Below are 18885 nucleotides of genomic sequence, written 5' to 3'. Positions count from 1 at the left end.
CGACGCGCCGCCCGCCGCCTGCTGCCGCCCCGCGCACGACCAGCCGCCGCTCAAGGTGCGTGTGTGTGTAGCTGGGGGCAGCAGTGCAGCAAAACATTAATAAATAAACGTGTCCTCGTGTAGAAAACAACAAAAAACGATATACAACTCCCGATCCGGTCGATTCTCCCGGCATTTTTTGCCAAGAACAACATCGTTGTGGAATGAATAATTACCATCTGAGGTGTTTCCAAGCGTCTCTTCGACAAGGAAATCTTCAAAAAAAGGACAAAACTTAATTTTATCTTAAAGGCCGGAAACACATTCGCGGTGCCCCTGACAACGCGAATGCTAAAGGGCGACGGGCACTACTTTCCATCAGGTGGGTCACCTGCCTGCCTGTCTGCTAGCTTGCTCGCTCAACTATAAAAAAAACTGCTCAAGTCGATTAACGCACGTGGTGTCAACTCCACAACGCACACATCTCGTCACAAGTTCAATGGTATGATCAGAGCTCAAGTCTCTAACTATAATAGCTTTGAACAAATTAATTTTGGAAAATAGAACAGCGTCGCAGAGCTCTGGCGCGCACTAAGTGCTCATTATGCCTGCCAAAGCTATAAAATATCCAACACCTATTTTATGCAGGAAAATATTGTTGTGTAAGTTATATAAATAAAAAAAAACCCCACCACAATACAATTTTTGTATCAAATTCCAGGTGTCAGAAACGGTCCGCAAACGGCAATACCGCGTGGGCTTGAACCTTTTCAACAAGAAACCGGAGCGAGGCATTGCGTACCTGATATCGCGAGGCTTTCTGGAGAATTCGCCGCGAGGCGTCGCTCGGTTCCTCATCACGAGGAAGGGCTTGAGTAAACAGATGATCGGCGAGTACTTGGGCAATCTGCAGAGTCCCTTCAATATGGCGGTACTAGAGTAAGTGATGTTTGTGATTTGTCTTTGATCTGAATTTTTTTGCACTTTTTGTAGTGACACTCTCCGTTACATTTGAAATAAAATCTTCAAAAGTATTAAAATTTAACTAAACTCAAATAAAAACTAAATTTTAAGACATTTTTTTGACGAATCCTAAAAAACCGCTTCAAAATCCGTTGCGTAGTTTCAAAGATTTAAGCGTACAAAGGGACATAGGGACAGAGAAAGCGACTTTGTTTTATACTATGTAGTGATGTATGACATTTCTTCAAAGGTTGCATTGATTTTTCTTCTAGATGCTTCGTGAACGAGCTAGACCTGTCCGGTATGGCGGTAGATGTCGCTCTACGGCGGTACCAAGCACACTTCCGACTTCCAGGAGAAGCGCAGAAGATCGAACGTCTGGTCGAGGCCTTCGCGAGGCGGTACTGCGTGTGCAATACCGACTTTGTGCAACGGCTGAGGACGCAGGATACGGTAAATTAAATGACTTGTTATTGCAATTTGGACCTTATGGTGTGTGTGTTAAAGTTCAATAATGTTCGGACTTGTTATTGTAATTTGGACCTTAGGGAGTTTGTGTTAAGGTTGAAAATCGCATTGGAAGTATTTGATGTTTCTTATTTTTGAGTTATATTGCGTTATTGTTTCTAGAATAACTAGTTAATAGATTTAAGTTCGAAATATTCGTTTAAGAAAACAAATATAGGAGCCTGAAAACATTGATTTTAAACTTGTTAAATAATAAATAGGTAAAGATATGTCATGACCTTGAACATTATATATTACAAATTAAATATATTTACCACGAGCACGTAACAAAAGTAGTCGTATAAATATTTAGTATATTCTGACCAGAATGATAACAGTATTCCACGTACTTTCTTTAGAAAAGCTACCATTTATAACAAACTTCATTCTTATTACAGATATTCGTCCTAGCGTTCGCAATAATAATGCTGAACACTGATCTACACACACCAAATTTAAAACCCGAAGCACGTATGTCGCTGGACGACTTCGTGCGAAATCTGCGCGGTATTGACGATTGTGGGGACATTGACCGGGATATGTTAGCCGGGATATACGATAGAGTGAAGGCCAGCGAGTTCCGACCGGGAAGCGACCATGTGACACAGGTAATAGAGCCTATTTTACTTTGTATAAGTCTTCACAGTCGCATATACAGGACAGGAATAAACGGTTGGGTGAAGGCGAGCGAGCTTAGATCGGAAAAGCGACCATGTTACACAGGTAATAGGGACTAATTTGCTTTGTATAAGTCGACTTCACAGCCGCATATAGACAGGAATAAACGGTTGGGTGAAGGCCAGCGAGTTCCGACCGGGAAGCGACCATGTTACACAGGTAATAGGGACTATTTTGCTTTGTATAAATCCTGGCTAATATATTGCTAATCTACTGTGAAATAAACTATGATATGTTATACTCGGATTTTTAATTAGATAAAGTAAACTGACAGCAGCTTATGTCAATTTGTAAAATAATGTTGCCACATTTAAAGTAATAGTGAGGAATTCAGTTCACATTCAATCAGATGAATGAACAATGAGTGTGAATAGTTCATCATTTGAAACTATAAAATAACATTATTTCTAATTATAATATATAAAGCTATATAAGATATAAGTTACTAGTAGAATGTAATTATAATCATTTTTTTATTTTTATTGTTACGCTGTTTACGTTATTGTTTTTGTAATTTTTCCGTTAATTGTAACTAATTACGTTGTGTTTGTTGTCATTGTTGTGTTTATTTGATGTTATATTGTTACACACTAAATATTCACTAGACGATCGATTCAATTTCATTCATTCCCGATTTTCAATCATTCACTTTGTGACAACGCTATTTTTATTTCATCAAAAACTGACAACACAGTAAACGTCAGTTTACTTTATCTAATTAAAAATCCGAGTATAGCATGAATAGTAATAAATGCAAGAGAACTTAGACCCAGAAACGACCTTGTTACGTAGGTAATAAGGATTATTTTCCTTTGTGTTATACGTGTGGACATGAGTCACTTTTAATTATAAACTACTGACATATCATAATATGTTAGTCCAGTCCATACTACAGTATCATATTCACACGTTTTAGCTTATTCAAACAATTAATAACTACTGAACAGTGAAATAATAAATAATATTTTTATTTTTTTATTTTTGAAATAATAAGTTATATTACAAATAGTTTTACTTAAAAATCCAACACCATTAAACATCCAAATTAAACCATTTATCACCAGGTGATGAAAGTACAAGCGACTATAGTTGGCAAGAAGCCGCACCTGGCCTTGCCTCACCGGCGGCTGGTGTGCTACTGCCGGCTGTATGAAATACCAGACATACATAAGAAGGAACGACCGGGAGTTCATCAGAGAGAGGTGGGTAGTTTGATTTTATTGAAGTGAAACTTCTTTATCGGGGTTGGAAAAAAAATTTAGTGTAACATTTTTTTCGTTACGCGTGACATTTTTGCATTACGTGCCATCTTTTTCTTATCCCTACCACGCGTGATTCGACGTATTTCTGTAAAGTTGCATATAGTAAATTATTTATTGAAAAATAAAGTCATAAAGAAGTTTCACTTCTTACGTGTGTACACTAGTACACGCACACATTTTTTTTTATTTTTGCTACATCTTGTTGCGTGTACTACAAAATTATGTATCATTTTTGACTCCAAAAGCTAGTATATTCCTTTACAATATAATATTAAATTCGATTTGAGAATAATTTTACATTATCTGTACCTGTACCTAGGTACCTAACATCTAGATACAGGAGCGCCATAAAAGTTTAAATTTTTTCTGATAACTTCTAAAGCGTGTGTTAAAGTTATGGGTAGTCTACTCTAAAGTACAATCTTACCTTAACTAGATAAAGTTCTAATATAAAACAATTGAGACACAGTAAAAACTATAGCAGTTTAATGAATCTTTGATCATTTCCAGGTGTTCCTATTCAACGATCTGCTGGTGATAACTAAGATATTCAGCAAGAAGAAATCCTCAGTGACATACACGTTCCGACAGTCGTTCCCGTTGTGCGGGATGCTGGTTAATCTGTTCTCTGTGCCACGTGAGTTTATACTACATTAATTTATTAATGAATCATGTTATTTTATTGGTGGATTGAAATATGTATATTTTTTTTACTACGATTAAATTAATATTCTATTTTATTCTGTTCTGCCTTGCCTTTAAACGATCAATCCAAAATATTTTGATGATTCAATATTATTTATTTTAGTTTATCAATGACAAATGTTTAATGAAATTATGAATTCAATGTTCATCAATTCAATGTTTAGATTATCCTAATCGTTATTCTTTCGGTATGAAATAGACACCTGCAAAACTGTACCTTATTGTCAATATATTTATTGTTATATCACTGTTCAAAAATATACATTATTCACAACTTATTGACCTTACAGACTATCCATTTGGAATACGTCTATCCCGTCGTGTGGACGGGCGGCGACTGGCCACGTTCAACGCGCGCAACGAGCACGACCGCTGCAAGTTCGCGGAGGATCTGCGGGAGAGCATCGCGGAGATGGACGAGATGGAGGCCATGAGGATCGAGGCTGAGCTCAATAGGGGCAAGGGACGGAATACTGGCAACACTGGGCGAAATGGTTAGTGGATTTGTGGGTTTAATGGATTTGTGGGTTTAGTGGATTTGTGGGTTTAGTGGATTTGTGGGTTTTGTGGATTTAGCGGATTTAGCGAGTTAAGTGGATAAAACAAGTAGCGACATTTAGTGCAATGTGTCAATTGCCAAAAGTGACATATCATAAGATTATTTCCTGCTGAAGGAAACAGATGTTGGCCAGCGATCGAGTTTCTTCGAAATTTTCAAGCTAATAATTCTTGTGTGAGAGTTATCTTAAGAAAGCATACAAATATCTGTCTGTATTAACTTTATGATTTTATTTACAGTAATGGAGAATCGAGACAGCGGCGTCGCTGACGTGGAAATTGACCACCAACAGTGCATGGATCATATACATGTTCATGGGTTAGTAGATAAATAAAATGTATTGTATTTTTGTATGCATAAACTGTATTAACTGTATTACCAAATTCAATCAAACATGCGCAAACCATATCTACGTTCGATAGTTTGGTAAAAAAATATTATCTTTCGTTATAAATTTATAGTTTATACATATATTTATTAGTAATTTTTAATATTTTAAATTTATGTATACTATTAAACATTGTATGTATTATTATTACATAATATGTAGGTATATATATTGGTGTACTATATATATATATATATATATATATATATATATATATATACATATATTTATATATACATGTATTTTATTTTATTTATTTATTTTTAAATATTAAGGTTGATGTTCCGACCGTCCCTCCATACATTTTTGATTACCTCTAAACACTTAACACAGACACTATTTCTTTAAAACTAATCATTTTATCACTTCTCTATAATGAAATGTGTGCGCGTTCGACCTTTTTAATCAATAATTTACAATATTTACTTAGAAAAACAACAGTAAAATACCGGAAAAATTTGACACTTCTACAGTAGTGTGCGTGACTTTTGCCAAGCGAAACACGACATAAAGCACGACATCTAGCGCATAGACTATATACTTATTACAGATCTAGCGCGTCAATGTCTAAACGAAAGGCGATGTTTAGACATTGACGCGCTAGATGTCGTGCATTCGCGTTCGTTATCTTATGCATAATGAGCATAATTCTAATAAATCAAAGTTCTGTGTAAAAATTGAGTAATTTCATTTCCAATCGTTCAAAGAAAATAACAATAAAATAAAATAAAACTAATGACCTTAGAAACTATGTTTTTTTTTATTTATTACTCATTATTGTTCGTCCGTCGTAGGTCTGTAAACTGTATTGTACACTGAAGGTAAATGGTACTGTAGGTACTTTAGTTCGGCGTCGTCGCTCGTCGGCTTGATATAAAATTACATTCTTGATTTCATTGACACGCGCTATGATTTGCGCGCGGAATTTCTTGTGTTGTGAATTTATTTTTGTATGCTATGCATTTTAATTGATTCAAATTGCAATGTTTCTCTAGTATGCATTTGAGACTATATTGTAAATTGTAATAATTGATCGTGGGTATAGTAATTAATTATTCTAATAACGCAATTAGTAATATATGTATTTTCGGTGGGATTCAAAACAAAAAATTGGCCCGTGATTTTTATGAAATTTCACCACATTGCAAATCACATCAATCATAGTTCATACACATGTATGACGAAAGTGATTAGTATTGTGGCTAACATTGACTCATCAGTTCATCACTGAAACCAGTGATAAATCAGTACCTATATCATATTGTGTTTGAATATTTTTAAACAATGATATAAGTATACAATTATTATAAATCGGTAAACTATCAAAGTAATCACAAACTTGCAAACATTGGTAAAATGTCCAGTAGTTTATGAGCCTATTCATTACAATTTACAATCAAACAAACAAACAAAGTTTTCCTCTTTATAATATTAGTGTAGACAAACACTATGAATACGATCACTAATGCAAATTCGGGGATTTTCTAATTATTGCTAAATAATAATTGAATTCGTTTTGAAATACTCTATAATTTTTAGTGTATAAATAGACATTTATAATGTGGTGCTCATTTTTTTTGTACTGCTAACGCTATTGTAGGTACCTATTTTCGTTGTTTTATTTCAAGTGAACACGGCCATACAATTTTGTCACGAGCCGCCTATGATTGTAGGTACTTTTGTTAGGCTCCTTCGTCGTCCGCGTCGCGTCGGCTCGAAAGTTCTTGATTTCATTGTCACGCGCTATGATTTGCGCGCGGATTTTCTTGTGTTGTGAATTTATTTTTGTATTATTATTATTTTTTATTTATTTTTTTATTTTATTGATTCAAATAAAATATTTCACTAGTATGCATTTGAGACTATATTGTATTATGTATAATTTATCGTAGGTATAGTTATTCTTATAACGCAGTTATATTTTCGGTGGGACAATTTGACCCGTGATTTTTCTGAAATATCACCACGTTGCAAATCACATCAATCATACACACGTATGACGAAAGTATAGTGGCTATAATTGACTCATCAGTTCATCACTGAAACCAGTGATAAATCAGTACATATATCATATTTTATTGTGTTTGAATATTTTTTAAACAACGATATAGGTATACAATATTATTATAAATCGGTAAACTACCAAAGTACTTCCGAATTTTCAGACAGACAAACAAGTAGTTTGAACACGCAGTTTTCTTATACTAGTAGCAAAAATCAAAACCATAATATTATGTTTCCCTACTATATTTTACTAAAAGTCGAGTGCGTCGAAATCGTAAATAATAATATGTTTTTCACCTTCCTGGTTATTTTCCCATAGTAAATAGTGTTTTAGGTTTGTTGTTGTAGGTAGGAATAATAATAATTATTCTTACATGTTGGTTATGAAATGTATATTGAAATAATTTACTTTTACAAATCATTAGTGATATAAGTTTTGAGTGAAAATGCTTGGATCAGCATAATATTATATGGTACTTCAAATACATGTTTTGATAAAAAAAACAATAGTGTAATAAAATAAAACTGCGTTTTATTGTAATCAATGTTGACAATTTTAAATTCCAAAATTATTGATCAATAAAATAGTTTACACCAACAAATATAACTTTTATTTTTATAACAATCGTTCATAATATAAACCGTAGCAGGTGGCGTTTTGAAGTTCTGTCTACTCATACAGAAAAATGGAAAACTTGTTTTTTTTGTAAACAATTTATTACTCATGTTGTTTGGCAACTCGAAGCGTGGTCGTCCGTCGTAGGTACTTTTGTTCGGCGTCGCGTCGTCGTCCGCGTCGGCTTGATATAAAACATTCTTGATTTCATTGACACGCGCTATGATTTGCGCGCGGAATTTCTTGTGTTGTGAATTTATTTTTGTATGCTATGCATTTTAATTGAATCAAATTGCAATATTTCTCTAGTATGCATTTGAGACTATATTGTAATAATTGATCGTGGGTAGGTATAGTAATTAATTATTCTAATAACGCAATTATATTTTCGGTGGGATTCAAAACAAAAAATTGGCCCGTGATTTTTATGAAATTTCACCACATTGCAAATTATATATTATACAATTACAATTACAATTATTATAAATCGGTAAACTATCAAAGTAATTACAAACTTGCAAAATATGCTTTTCCGAATTTTCAGACAGACACACAATTTTATTAGTTTGTTTTAGCAAAGTAGGTACCTATACCTATACGCTTACGTCGCGCGTCGCGTCGTCGAAAACGGTGCGCCCAGAAACAAACATACCTAATTCAGTTACAATCCTTTTTTTGTTCCGTAATTTATTGTATTTATTCTAATACGATTTTTTTTATTCGTCGGCCAGTTCTACTAGGTATAAAAAGATAAAATTGAAATATAATTATTGTAGCGACAGCCATATTATGTTACTATGTTTTCGTAAATATGTTTTTCACCTTCCTGGTTATTTTCACATAATCTTATCTTCTTATATATAAAAATGAATCGCAAAATGTGTTGGTAAGCGCATAACTCGAGAACGGCTGAACCGATTTCGATCATTCTTTTTTTATTATATTCCTTGAAGTACGAGGATGGTTTTTATCTTATATATAAAAATGAATCGCAAAATGTGTTGGTAAGCGCATAACTCGAGAACGGCTGAACCGATTTCGATCATTCTTTTTTTATTATATTCCTTGAAGTACGAGGATGGTTTTTATGTAGAGAAAACGTAAATATTATGTACCACGGGCGAAGCCGGGGCGGACCGCTAGTCTTCTTATATATAAAAATGAATCGCAAAATGTGTTGGTAAGCGCATAACTCGAGAACGGCTGAACCGATTTCGATCATTCTTTTTTTATTATATTCCTTGAAGTACGAGGATGGTTTTTATGTAGAGAAAACGTAAATATTATGTACCACGGGCGAAGCCGGGGCGGACCGCTAGTATATATATATATAAATGAATCGCAAAATGTGTTGGTAAGCGCATAACTCGAGAACGGCTGAACCGATTTCGATAATTCTTTTTTTATTATATTCCTTGAAGTACGAGGATGGTTCTTATGTAGAGAAAACGTAAACATGTACCACGGGCGAAGCCGGGGCGGACCGCTAGTCTTCTTATATATAAAAATGAATCGCAAAATGTGTTGGTAAGCGCATAACTCGAGAACGGCTGAACCGATTTCGATAATTCTTTTTTTATTATATCCCTTGAAGTACGAGGATGGTTCTTATAGCTAGAGAGCTAGTTAGTTTAGTTTTAGTGCAGTGGCAGTGTAAATGTTGTTGTTGAGGTTATGTAAATTTAACACTTTAGTTAACTACCAAGATATAAAGAAATGAGGATAGGACACAATAACTATTGGTTGAGGTATTTATAAACTCATAATATACTTTTAAAAAAATCACGTTTTAATAAATTTCTAGAATTAAATTAGAACAGCTGATTCAAAATAGCCTAAAAAATCTTAATAATAATAATTACGCTTCACAGCAAGAAGAAATGTACCATATGTACCCGCACAAAGTCGATATTGTGTTGCCTACCGTTCGACTCAATGGCTAGGGTTGTAACTACCTTTAATAATTATTACCAAACTAATAAACCGAGTGATGCGAAATAACCATAATTCTTTTAGAGTTTGATAAAATGATCAGGCAGGTATTTTCTTTAATCCTCTGAATTCTCGGTTACTAAATTGTATCGTTGAAATTATTCTTAATCGCGTAAATTTAATAAATAATCATATGGAAAACACTTTTCATTTGTTTTTTTACTTTCACGCCCAACTACTATACAATAATTACGTTGTTTCGGTATTTTGACGAGAAAACGCAGGAAACATCCGTTGTATCATTTTAGATAGATTGTATATTTTGTATCTGTAGAATTGAAATCAAAGCTATGTATATGTTGTCTCCATTCTTTTCTTATCGGATTGTTGATCCCAATGCGAATGCGTCACTTAAATTTTATAAAAGACAATTAAGAACATCAAAAATAAGTGATACGTAAATATTTCACAGTGCAATATATTATATAATTAATAATAATTATATATTTATGAAAAAATAATTACATCAGATTTAATAATAGCAATTGTTTTGAATGTACATAATATGAATAAATGATTACATCATAATAGTAATAATTACAATTGTTTTATTTCCCATTTGTTGCAACCCTAGCATATCTTCATGTAGCAGCAGAAGTACCTACACTGGCGGCGCGGCGGCATCGTGCGACATCAAAGGCATTGCCTTACTAGGTAAGTTTATAATGACTCATTTCTTTTATTATATAATTTACGTTTTACTTTTACAGAATCCGATTCAATGGATTATGAAGACGAGTCACACAACGCCATACGATAGTGATGATGAATGAACATTTCAATAAATGCATGCGTGTTTTTTTATGTTGTTTTGTAATTGTTAATTGTTTCTTAAATAAAGAAATAAACTAAATATTTAAATGATGATTTGTTATTTGCAACACAACTTTATATTTGAGATTCTTTACAAATGTATATTTAGTTTTGTATCATCAAATTTATAAATTTTATTCCATAGTTTTCAAAATTAAATGTAAATGACCATAAAAACATTAATAAAGTAAATCATTGATGTAAGGTCAGGGAACGTAATACATATATACATCTGACCATGTAGAAGCTAAGTCTTGTTGACTGCTGAAGTCTGTAAAGTTTTGTTGTCTGCTGAAGTCTGTACGCAATGAAAATGTCTGCCGTTTCGAAAATAAGTTTTTAAGACCCTAATAAATAAAATATATGTATATATAATGGCAGATCTGGTCAAATACTTTCAAAATTGTATTTTTTTCAGCACTTTCATAAGTGTCTGCCAGAATGTTATCCGCGTGATAATGGTCTGCCATTGTTATTTTCCGATAGTAATAATAATCTATTTTCAAATATCAAAATGGCAGACGTGGTCAAATGGTTTCAAAGTTCGCCAAAAATTTCCACCTGTCTTACCTAAGCGCGCGCCCCGTCCACCACTCTGGGCTTAGTGACTCCTCATCTCATGTATAGTAGGTATAGGGGAATCAACACACAAAAATCCAGGTCTGGTCAAATACATACAGGTAGCTTTGCGCTAGCTCTCTAGCTATTACTTCTTATGGAGAGAAAACGTAAACATGTACCACGGGCGAAGCCGGGGCGGACCGCTAGTAAATAATAAAATAATAAATAGTGTATTAGATTTGTTATTGTATCTTGTATACCTACGAATAATTATTCTTACGTCTTGTTGGGAAATGTTCAAATACCTACCTATTGAAATAATTTACTGTTACAAATCATTAGTGTTATTAGTTTTGAGTGAATAGGCATGGATCAGAAATTCAGAATATAATATGCTACTAACTACTCAAATACATACATGTTTACACAACAAACACCACTGACCTCTATAACTATAAGTTATAGAGGTCAGTGACCGTCAGTGACAAACACTATGGATACCTACGCTCGCGAATGCAAATTCGGTGATTTACTAATTATTGATACCTAGTCATTGAATTCGTTTTGAAATAGCCTGTACTTTGTAATTTTTAGTGTTATAGACATTTATAAAATGTGGTGCTCATTTTTTTGTAATAAATCATCCCGAACGCTATTGTATTTTCGTTGTTTTATTTCAAGTGAACACCTAGGTATACAATTTTGTCACGAGCCGCCTCTGGCCTCTGGGTGAAATAAACAAGTCAAATGATTTTTGTTCTAATTGTATTTTGGTAGTAGTTTGTTTAGAATTTACATTACCATTGTTTAATTTTTATTTTGTATTTGCAGTAAAATAAAAAGATGAAAAACTTCATTAGGTATATTGTACGACACCTCACTCTGAATCGCGCTAGCGAAATTTTTTCGTTACAGAGCACATATACAACTTTCGGACAATCTTCATTGAGGCCGGCCGGCAAATCGAGTATGTCGAGAAACTTCACTTATTCGATGGAGGTATTCTACCTTCCTTCCTCCACAGTTGTGGGACCCCGACGTGCATTGAACACGCAGCTTTCTGATACTAGTAGCTAAAATCAAAACCACAGATATGTCTGTGATCAAAACCATAATAATATTTTTACCTATTATTTTACTAAAAGTCGAGTGCATCGAAATCGTAAATATGTTTTTCACCTTCCTGGTTTTTTTTCCATAGTAAATAGTGTTTTTGATTTGTTGTTGTATGAATAATTATTCTTACTTGTTGGTTATGAAATGTATTTTGAAATAATTTACTTTTACAAATCATTACTGATATTAGTTTTGAGTGAAAATGCTTGGATCAGCATAATATCATATTTGCTACTTCAAATACATGTTTTGATTAAAAAAAAACAATAGTGTAATGTAGGTAATAAAATAAAACTGCGTTTTATTGTAGGTAATCAATTTTGACATTATTTATTTCCCAAAATTACAATAAAATAGTTTACGCCAACAAATATAACTTTTATTTTTATAACAATCCTACTTCCTACTAATGCGAAAGTTCATACATGTTTCAAAAGAAAAACTTTTACTTTTACTATTATTTCAATTTATCCGGTTTAATTAAGACTTAATATTGATACATATGATCATTATAAATACAAATAGGAATTAACAATATAACGAATACGTGACACAACTAAAATTTTACCGATACCACCCGTGGTCATTCTCCTTTGTGGGTCATTTGTAACAGGATGGCGGTTCTACAGCGAAAAAAGAAAAATGATGGTCAGAACGCTGATACCGGATACCTTAAGATACTGTAATATAAAATATTACTAGATTAGATAAAATATTATAGGTAGTATCTTCACCGTGTGTGACGCGCTTTACATTCACGCCATCTAGAGTTAAATCTTTATCATTTTTGTATACGTCTGTGTGTGTAAACGACCCTGTATGCAATGACAGATGTTAAAACGCATAATTTTACCGAATTGGGTGGATTTTAAGGCAATGATATAACATATTTCAATAAAATATAATATTCAGTAACCGCCATGACTATTCCTAGGTTTGATGACTATTCCAATTACGCAAAAACTCAAATAAACTAGAAATGTAGAATTCAGCGCCATCTAGCGGGATATTGGCTGGGAACAGATCGTTGCAATCACCTTAAGTGCTCTTTTGCTCACACCTCCATAAATGTATTCTTCCAGCATTTTCCAATATCACAGGTTGTCTGGTAGAAATCACTTGTAAGTGATAAGACCGCCTTTTGTACATTGTTCCTATGCGCTGTTTTCTTCTCTGTAATTTTATTTGGTGTGCAATAAAGAATTTATTATTATGTTTCTCATTTCCATAATACTCGGGTACCACCAGAAGGACAGTACCCGGATCTTTGGAAGGCTTACGTGGGGACACGGATCCAACATGCAGAGGCCCTTTCGAGAATTTTAATGTGTTGTGGGACACCAGCCGCAGCCTGCCCATGACTGCACTATAGAGATACAGCCCTGGGCAGTCCGCGGCCGATGTAGAACTATTGCAGGGTATGGAAATTTAATGATTGGGCTATGGATTGGGATGCTAAATGGACTGGTACTGAGGACTATGGGAAACTATGGCACCTGCCTTTCTACTAAAAGAAAGTAAAAATATGTTGGCAGGTGGTGACTCGCCCTCTCACTGTATGGGCCCCCGAAATAAGTCGCTGCAATAGTGCGACAAGGGGGCAACATATTGTGAGCAGCTAAGGGTGGAGAGGCGTCCCTGGACTTTAAACTACGATCACGCGCTCCCTGAGGGTCCAGCATCACGTGCCCACTCGCCACTTACGCTTCGCATCCACCCTTCGAGCTAAAAGCTCTCGCGACTCCACTCTGGCCGGCCGGTTAAGGCAAGCCAGAGGTGGGGGTCCTGTCCTCGTCAGGCTTCACTCCGACCGGCCGGTGAAGGCGAGCCGGAGATGAAGACAGGGGCCTCCCCCGGGAGCACTCGGTTCCCGCGGGGTCGCTACTCCCCGACACCCCGCCACAAGGTGTCCTGCGGGTTGACTGATTGCACGGGTGGAATATCTATTGTCACGTAGACAATAGATATTCCAACCGTGGGCGATGGGGTCGTCACATCCCTACGCCCTTATTATTATTATTATGTGTATCTCATCCATAATACTCGGGTACCATCATAAGGAAGGTACCCGGTCCTTTGGAAGGCTTACTTGGGGACACGGATCCAACACGCAGAGGCCCTTTAGAGAACTTTACTGTGTTGTGGGACACCAGCCGCAGCCTGCCCATGACTGCACTATAGAGATACAGTCCTAGGCAGTCCGCGGCCGATGTAGGACTATTTCGAGATATGGAAAACAAAATAAACTGGGCTATGGAGTGGGATGTTAAATGGGCCGGTATTTGGGGACTATTGGAAACTATGGCACCTGCCTTTCTACTAAAAGAAAGTAAAAATATGTTGGCAGGTGGTGACTCGCCCTCTCACTGTATGGGCCCCCGAAATAAGTCGCTGCAATAGTGCGACAAGGGGGCAACATATTGTGAGCAGCTAAGGGTGGAGAGGCGTCCCTGGACTTTAAACTACGATCACGCGCTCCCTGAGGGTCCAGCATCACGTGCCCACTCGCCACTTACGCTTCGCATCCACCCTTCGAGCTAAAAGCTCTCGCGACTCCACTCTGGCCGGCCGGTTAAGGCAAGCCAGAGGTGGGGGTCCTGTCCTCGTCAGGCTTCACTCCGACCGGCCGGTGAAGGCAAGCCGGAGATGAAGACAGGGGCCTCCCCCGGGAGCGCTCGGTTCCCGCGGGGTCGCTACTCCCCGACACCCCGCCACAAGGTGTCCTGCGGGTTGACTGACTGCACGGGTGGAATATCTGTTGTCACGTAGACAATAGATATTCCAACCGTGGGCGATGGGGTCGTCACATCCCTACGCCCTTATTATTATTATTATTATGTCTCTCTCCATAATACACGGGTACCACCAGAAGGAAGATACCCGGTCCTTTGGAAGGCTTACGTGGGGACACAGGTCCAACACGCAGAGGCCCTTTAGAGAATTTAATGTGTTGTGGGACACCAGCCGCAGCCTGCCCATGACTGCACTATAGAGACACAGCCCTGGGCAGTCCGCGGCCGATGTAGGACTATTGCAGAAAAATGGAAATGAACAAAACTGGGTTATGGAAGGGGGTGTTAGATGGACTGGTATATTGGTTCTATGGGGACTATGGACGTCTGCCTTTTCAATATTAAAAATTGAAAATAATGGCAGACGGTGACTCGCCAGTTCGGTCGATGGGCTCCCAAAAAGGTTACCGAGAATGGCAACAAGGGGGCAACATCAGCTGAACGGCTAGGGGTGTAGAGAGGTGCGGCACCGGTTTCACCATCACGGGCCTTAGGGCCCGGAGCGGGTTTCCCCGCTATTACGCCATTAGACACTTCCACCCCCGAGCATATAGCTCTGGCGGCTCCACTCTGGACGGCCAACAAAGGCAAGCCAGAGGTGGGGGATCCTGAACCTCGTCATTGTTCACTCCGAACTGCCACTGGGACAGTCCAGAGGTGAGGACAGGGGCCTCCCCCGGGAGCGCTCGGTTCCCGCGGGGTCGCTACTCCCCGACACCTCGCCACAAGGTGCCCTGCGGGGTGACTGACTGCACGGTTGGGATATCTATTGTAGATATGCCAACCGGGGGCGATGGGGTCGTCACATCCCTACGCCTTGTAGATATGCCAACCGGGGGCGATGGGGTCGTCACATCCCTACGCCTTTATTATTATTATTATTAAGTATAAATATAATGATTAATGACCAAGACAAGCAAATCGTATTATAAATTTTGGAAGAACAAGAATAGGTAATAAATGAAACAAGGCGTTACTTTTAATTCTTTTATTAAACTATTACCCTTATAAAAACAACTAAAACACTTTACTGTATACTCATTATGAGCCTTGCTATCAAAGTAAAAATGGAATATTTCAATTCCAAAATCAAACATTCAACGTTCCTTTTTCCAAACTTCAAACGACATTTAAATTAAGAACGTCACTAATTCGAACGTTATTCAAATTTCGAACGTCACTAATTCGAACACCATTCAAATTTCGAACGTTCTGTTCTAGCGCGGTACCACCCCCACCCAGTTGTCCCGCGCCAGCCGCACCAAGAGCACCGCATCCACCACCCACTACAGTTATCAAGAGGAACGTGCTTAGCAACTCGTTGGTTGATATTAATGATCCTGGTGAGTGATAAGCAATTATAATCTATACTAATATTATAAGGCTGAAGAGTTTGTTTGTTTGAACGCGCTAATCTCAGGAACTACTGGTCTGATTTGAAAAATCTTTCGGTGTTAGATAGCCCATTTATCGAGGAAGGCTATAGGCTATATATTATCATTACGGTAAGATCAACAGGAGCGGAGCTAAGCGGATGAAACCGCGAAGTGCTGCTAGTATTATATAAAGAGGGGTAGTTTTGTTTTCTGTAATATTAGTTAATTGGATCTCACACAAAACTGTAAATTTGCATTGCATCTCAAATATATGCACACGCAGTAATGTACTGAAAAAAATTCGCATCTAATTCGCATATCTGGTTATCCTTTATGCTATGATCATCTGACCCAATGCTTTACTACACAGCATTGTATTGCATGCATCAATTCGCATAACAAGTCCCTGCGATGCGGCGTCGTATCGCATCGCATTGAATTGTGTGTCCCTAAAAGAATAGTTGTATTAGTTTCTATTTATATTTTTAGTATCAGCATTTTTCTGGCTACTTAAGAGGGGGTTATCATCTAGTTTACACGTATCATCTAATAGAAGATTGGTTGCTTTATACCCACCCTTAAGGCCCACAACTTATAGCTTATAGAAAATGAAGTCATAATATATTTTGTGAAGTCCCATGTCCCCTAGTGGGGTAAGGGGCAGATGCATTATACATCCGTTTCACTGATCGATTTTCTTTAGGGACAAGTAGGTGATCAGCCTTCTGTGTCCTACCAGACCGAGAAATATTTTTTCTTTGTCTCCACCGGGAATCGAACCCAGGACCCCTCGGTGTTACGCTCACGCGTCAGCCATTGTACCATGGAGGCGGTAAATGATATAATTAACTAAGCCATAAACCTAATTTCCAGTGGCCCTAGCCGCGGAACGGCTCCAACGTCGCGGGTCAGTGGGCTCGCTGGACAGCGGCATGTCGGTGTCGTTCCAGCACGGCAGCCGCAACGCACTGCACGCTACTTCACCGCGACACCCGCCTGAGCAGCGCTCGCCTGGTGAGTGAACTCAAAGTTATACTCAAACTCAAACTCAAACATTTATTTATTAAATTAGACTTCTAGAAGCACTTTTGAAACGTCATTAGGTACATATTTTTAACATTTCCCACCGATTCGGAAAGCAGTATCTACGGAGAAGAAATCATATCAATTTTACAATTTAATTTTACAAATTACATATGTAACATCTATATTATAGTATAACATCATATTATATTATATTAATATGCCAAAGAACTGTCCTGTGGATTTTACGCGACAACCCTCCATGGGTTTTTATCGTCCATATATTCCTTAATACTGTAATAGGCTCAAACTTAAACTCAAGCTTAAACTCTTACTTGAACTCGATCTTATTCAGTCTCAGTCACAAATACTTATAATAAATACAGATAATAAGTAAATCCAGTTTAACAACTTCTGAATCTGCTTAGCTCATTTTTATTTTATTTTCTGTCTTTGAAAGGCATTTAGTGAATTCATTGGATGTGACTTTGTTACTTAAAGTATTTTAGTTCCAAAATTCATCGAAGCGTTACGGAATACTTTCGAACACACGGATAAATAAAATATTATAAGCAATGTACATCGCTATGTCGTTATAAGTAATTTTATTCACTTAAAACATGTAATCAGGTGTTGTAAAAAGAAGATACTTATTACTACGTTACTACTCCACCAAGTATTAAAAGCGTTTTATTTCTCAGACCAGAAGGATCAATTTACTTTGAACAAGTCTGTTTTATAATTACTTATTTTCTATTACAGGTCGTCTGTTCGGAGGCATATTCCCGGGGCGTCAACGCAAGCTGAGCGCATCGGGCATACCGGACACCAAGAGCCAAGTTGGAAAAAGCACCGAAGTTTAATCGATTCGCATTATCTACTCGGTTTTAAAATATCGATTATTTAATCGATTCCAGAAATCTCGATTGTCTCCCGTTCGAGGTTGTGAAGCGTTTCGAATGCGTTGATTTTTTCTTAAATCGATTATCATTCCGATTTCTTTTGTGCCATCTTGAATTCCATTTTAGGTTTAGGGACAGTTCACTTAAGTGAAATACAGTTCATGCGTTCTCTGTCTAACATATGTGGGATTGAGAGTGATAGAGTAAGATGGCATGATATTTGACTTCCACTAACGATGTGATTGGTTGAAGTTTCAGGGTATTTGACTGTAGTAATGGTGCATTACTTTTTCTGGGCGTATTATAAGGCATTGGGAAGCCATTGGTCTTATGGTTAGGTTTGGGTTATACTTAATATTACTTAATATACTATTGATGGATATGATTTTTCCGATTTTGACACTTTAAAATGTGCCAAGTAACAGATCGTTTAAAGCATTTTTCGCGTTTTTTAAAGTGTAGGGAGTAGAAAAAATGTTGATTCCATGAACTAACTTTTTGCATATATTTATTTGATAGAAGTTGAGGAACATATTGACTGAATAGAAAGTGAATGAATCGAGATCGGGTCCACGTTTTGTGTAGGAAATTAACGGTAAATAAATAACAAAATATGTTGAAACGTTTGATTTTGATGACCGTTTTCTTG

The 18885-nt window shown here is 36.7% G+C and overlaps 1 protein-coding gene across 2 annotated transcripts in view; it reads left to right on the top strand.

Moving 5' to 3' along the window:
* Window positions 1-18587, top strand: part of siz (Brefeldin-resistant Arf-GEF family protein schizo) — a 182867-nt gene extending 164280 nt beyond the window's left edge. For both annotated transcript variants that reach the window (XM_090115939.1, XM_090115940.1), the window contains 10 exons: window positions 701-918; window positions 1215-1395; window positions 1848-2057; window positions 3192-3329; window positions 3900-4026; window positions 4385-4588; window positions 4893-4971; window positions 16157-16278; window positions 17185-17325; window positions 18097-18587. In XM_090115939.1, the coding sequence (XP_089972065.1) occupies window positions 701-918; window positions 1215-1395; window positions 1848-2057; window positions 3192-3329; window positions 3900-4026; window positions 4385-4588; window positions 4893-4971; window positions 16157-16278; window positions 17185-17325; window positions 18097-18197 (1521 nt within the window). In that variant the 3' untranslated portion in view covers window positions 18198-18587. The remainder of the gene's footprint in view (window positions 1-700; window positions 919-1214; window positions 1396-1847; window positions 2058-3191; window positions 3330-3899; window positions 4027-4384; window positions 4589-4892; window positions 4972-16156; window positions 16279-17184; window positions 17326-18096) is intronic.
* Window positions 18588-18885: the final 298 nt, after the last annotated feature.

This window comes from Colias eurytheme, chromosome 24 (assembly GCF_061535395.1).
Source record: "Colias eurytheme isolate Ceu_HAF_F1 chromosome 24, ilColEury1 Martin Lab GWU primary, whole genome shotgun sequence".
NCBI lineage: Eukaryota > Metazoa > Arthropoda > Insecta > Lepidoptera > Pieridae > Colias > Colias eurytheme.
This window is presented reverse-complemented; position numbering and strand designations above follow the sequence as displayed.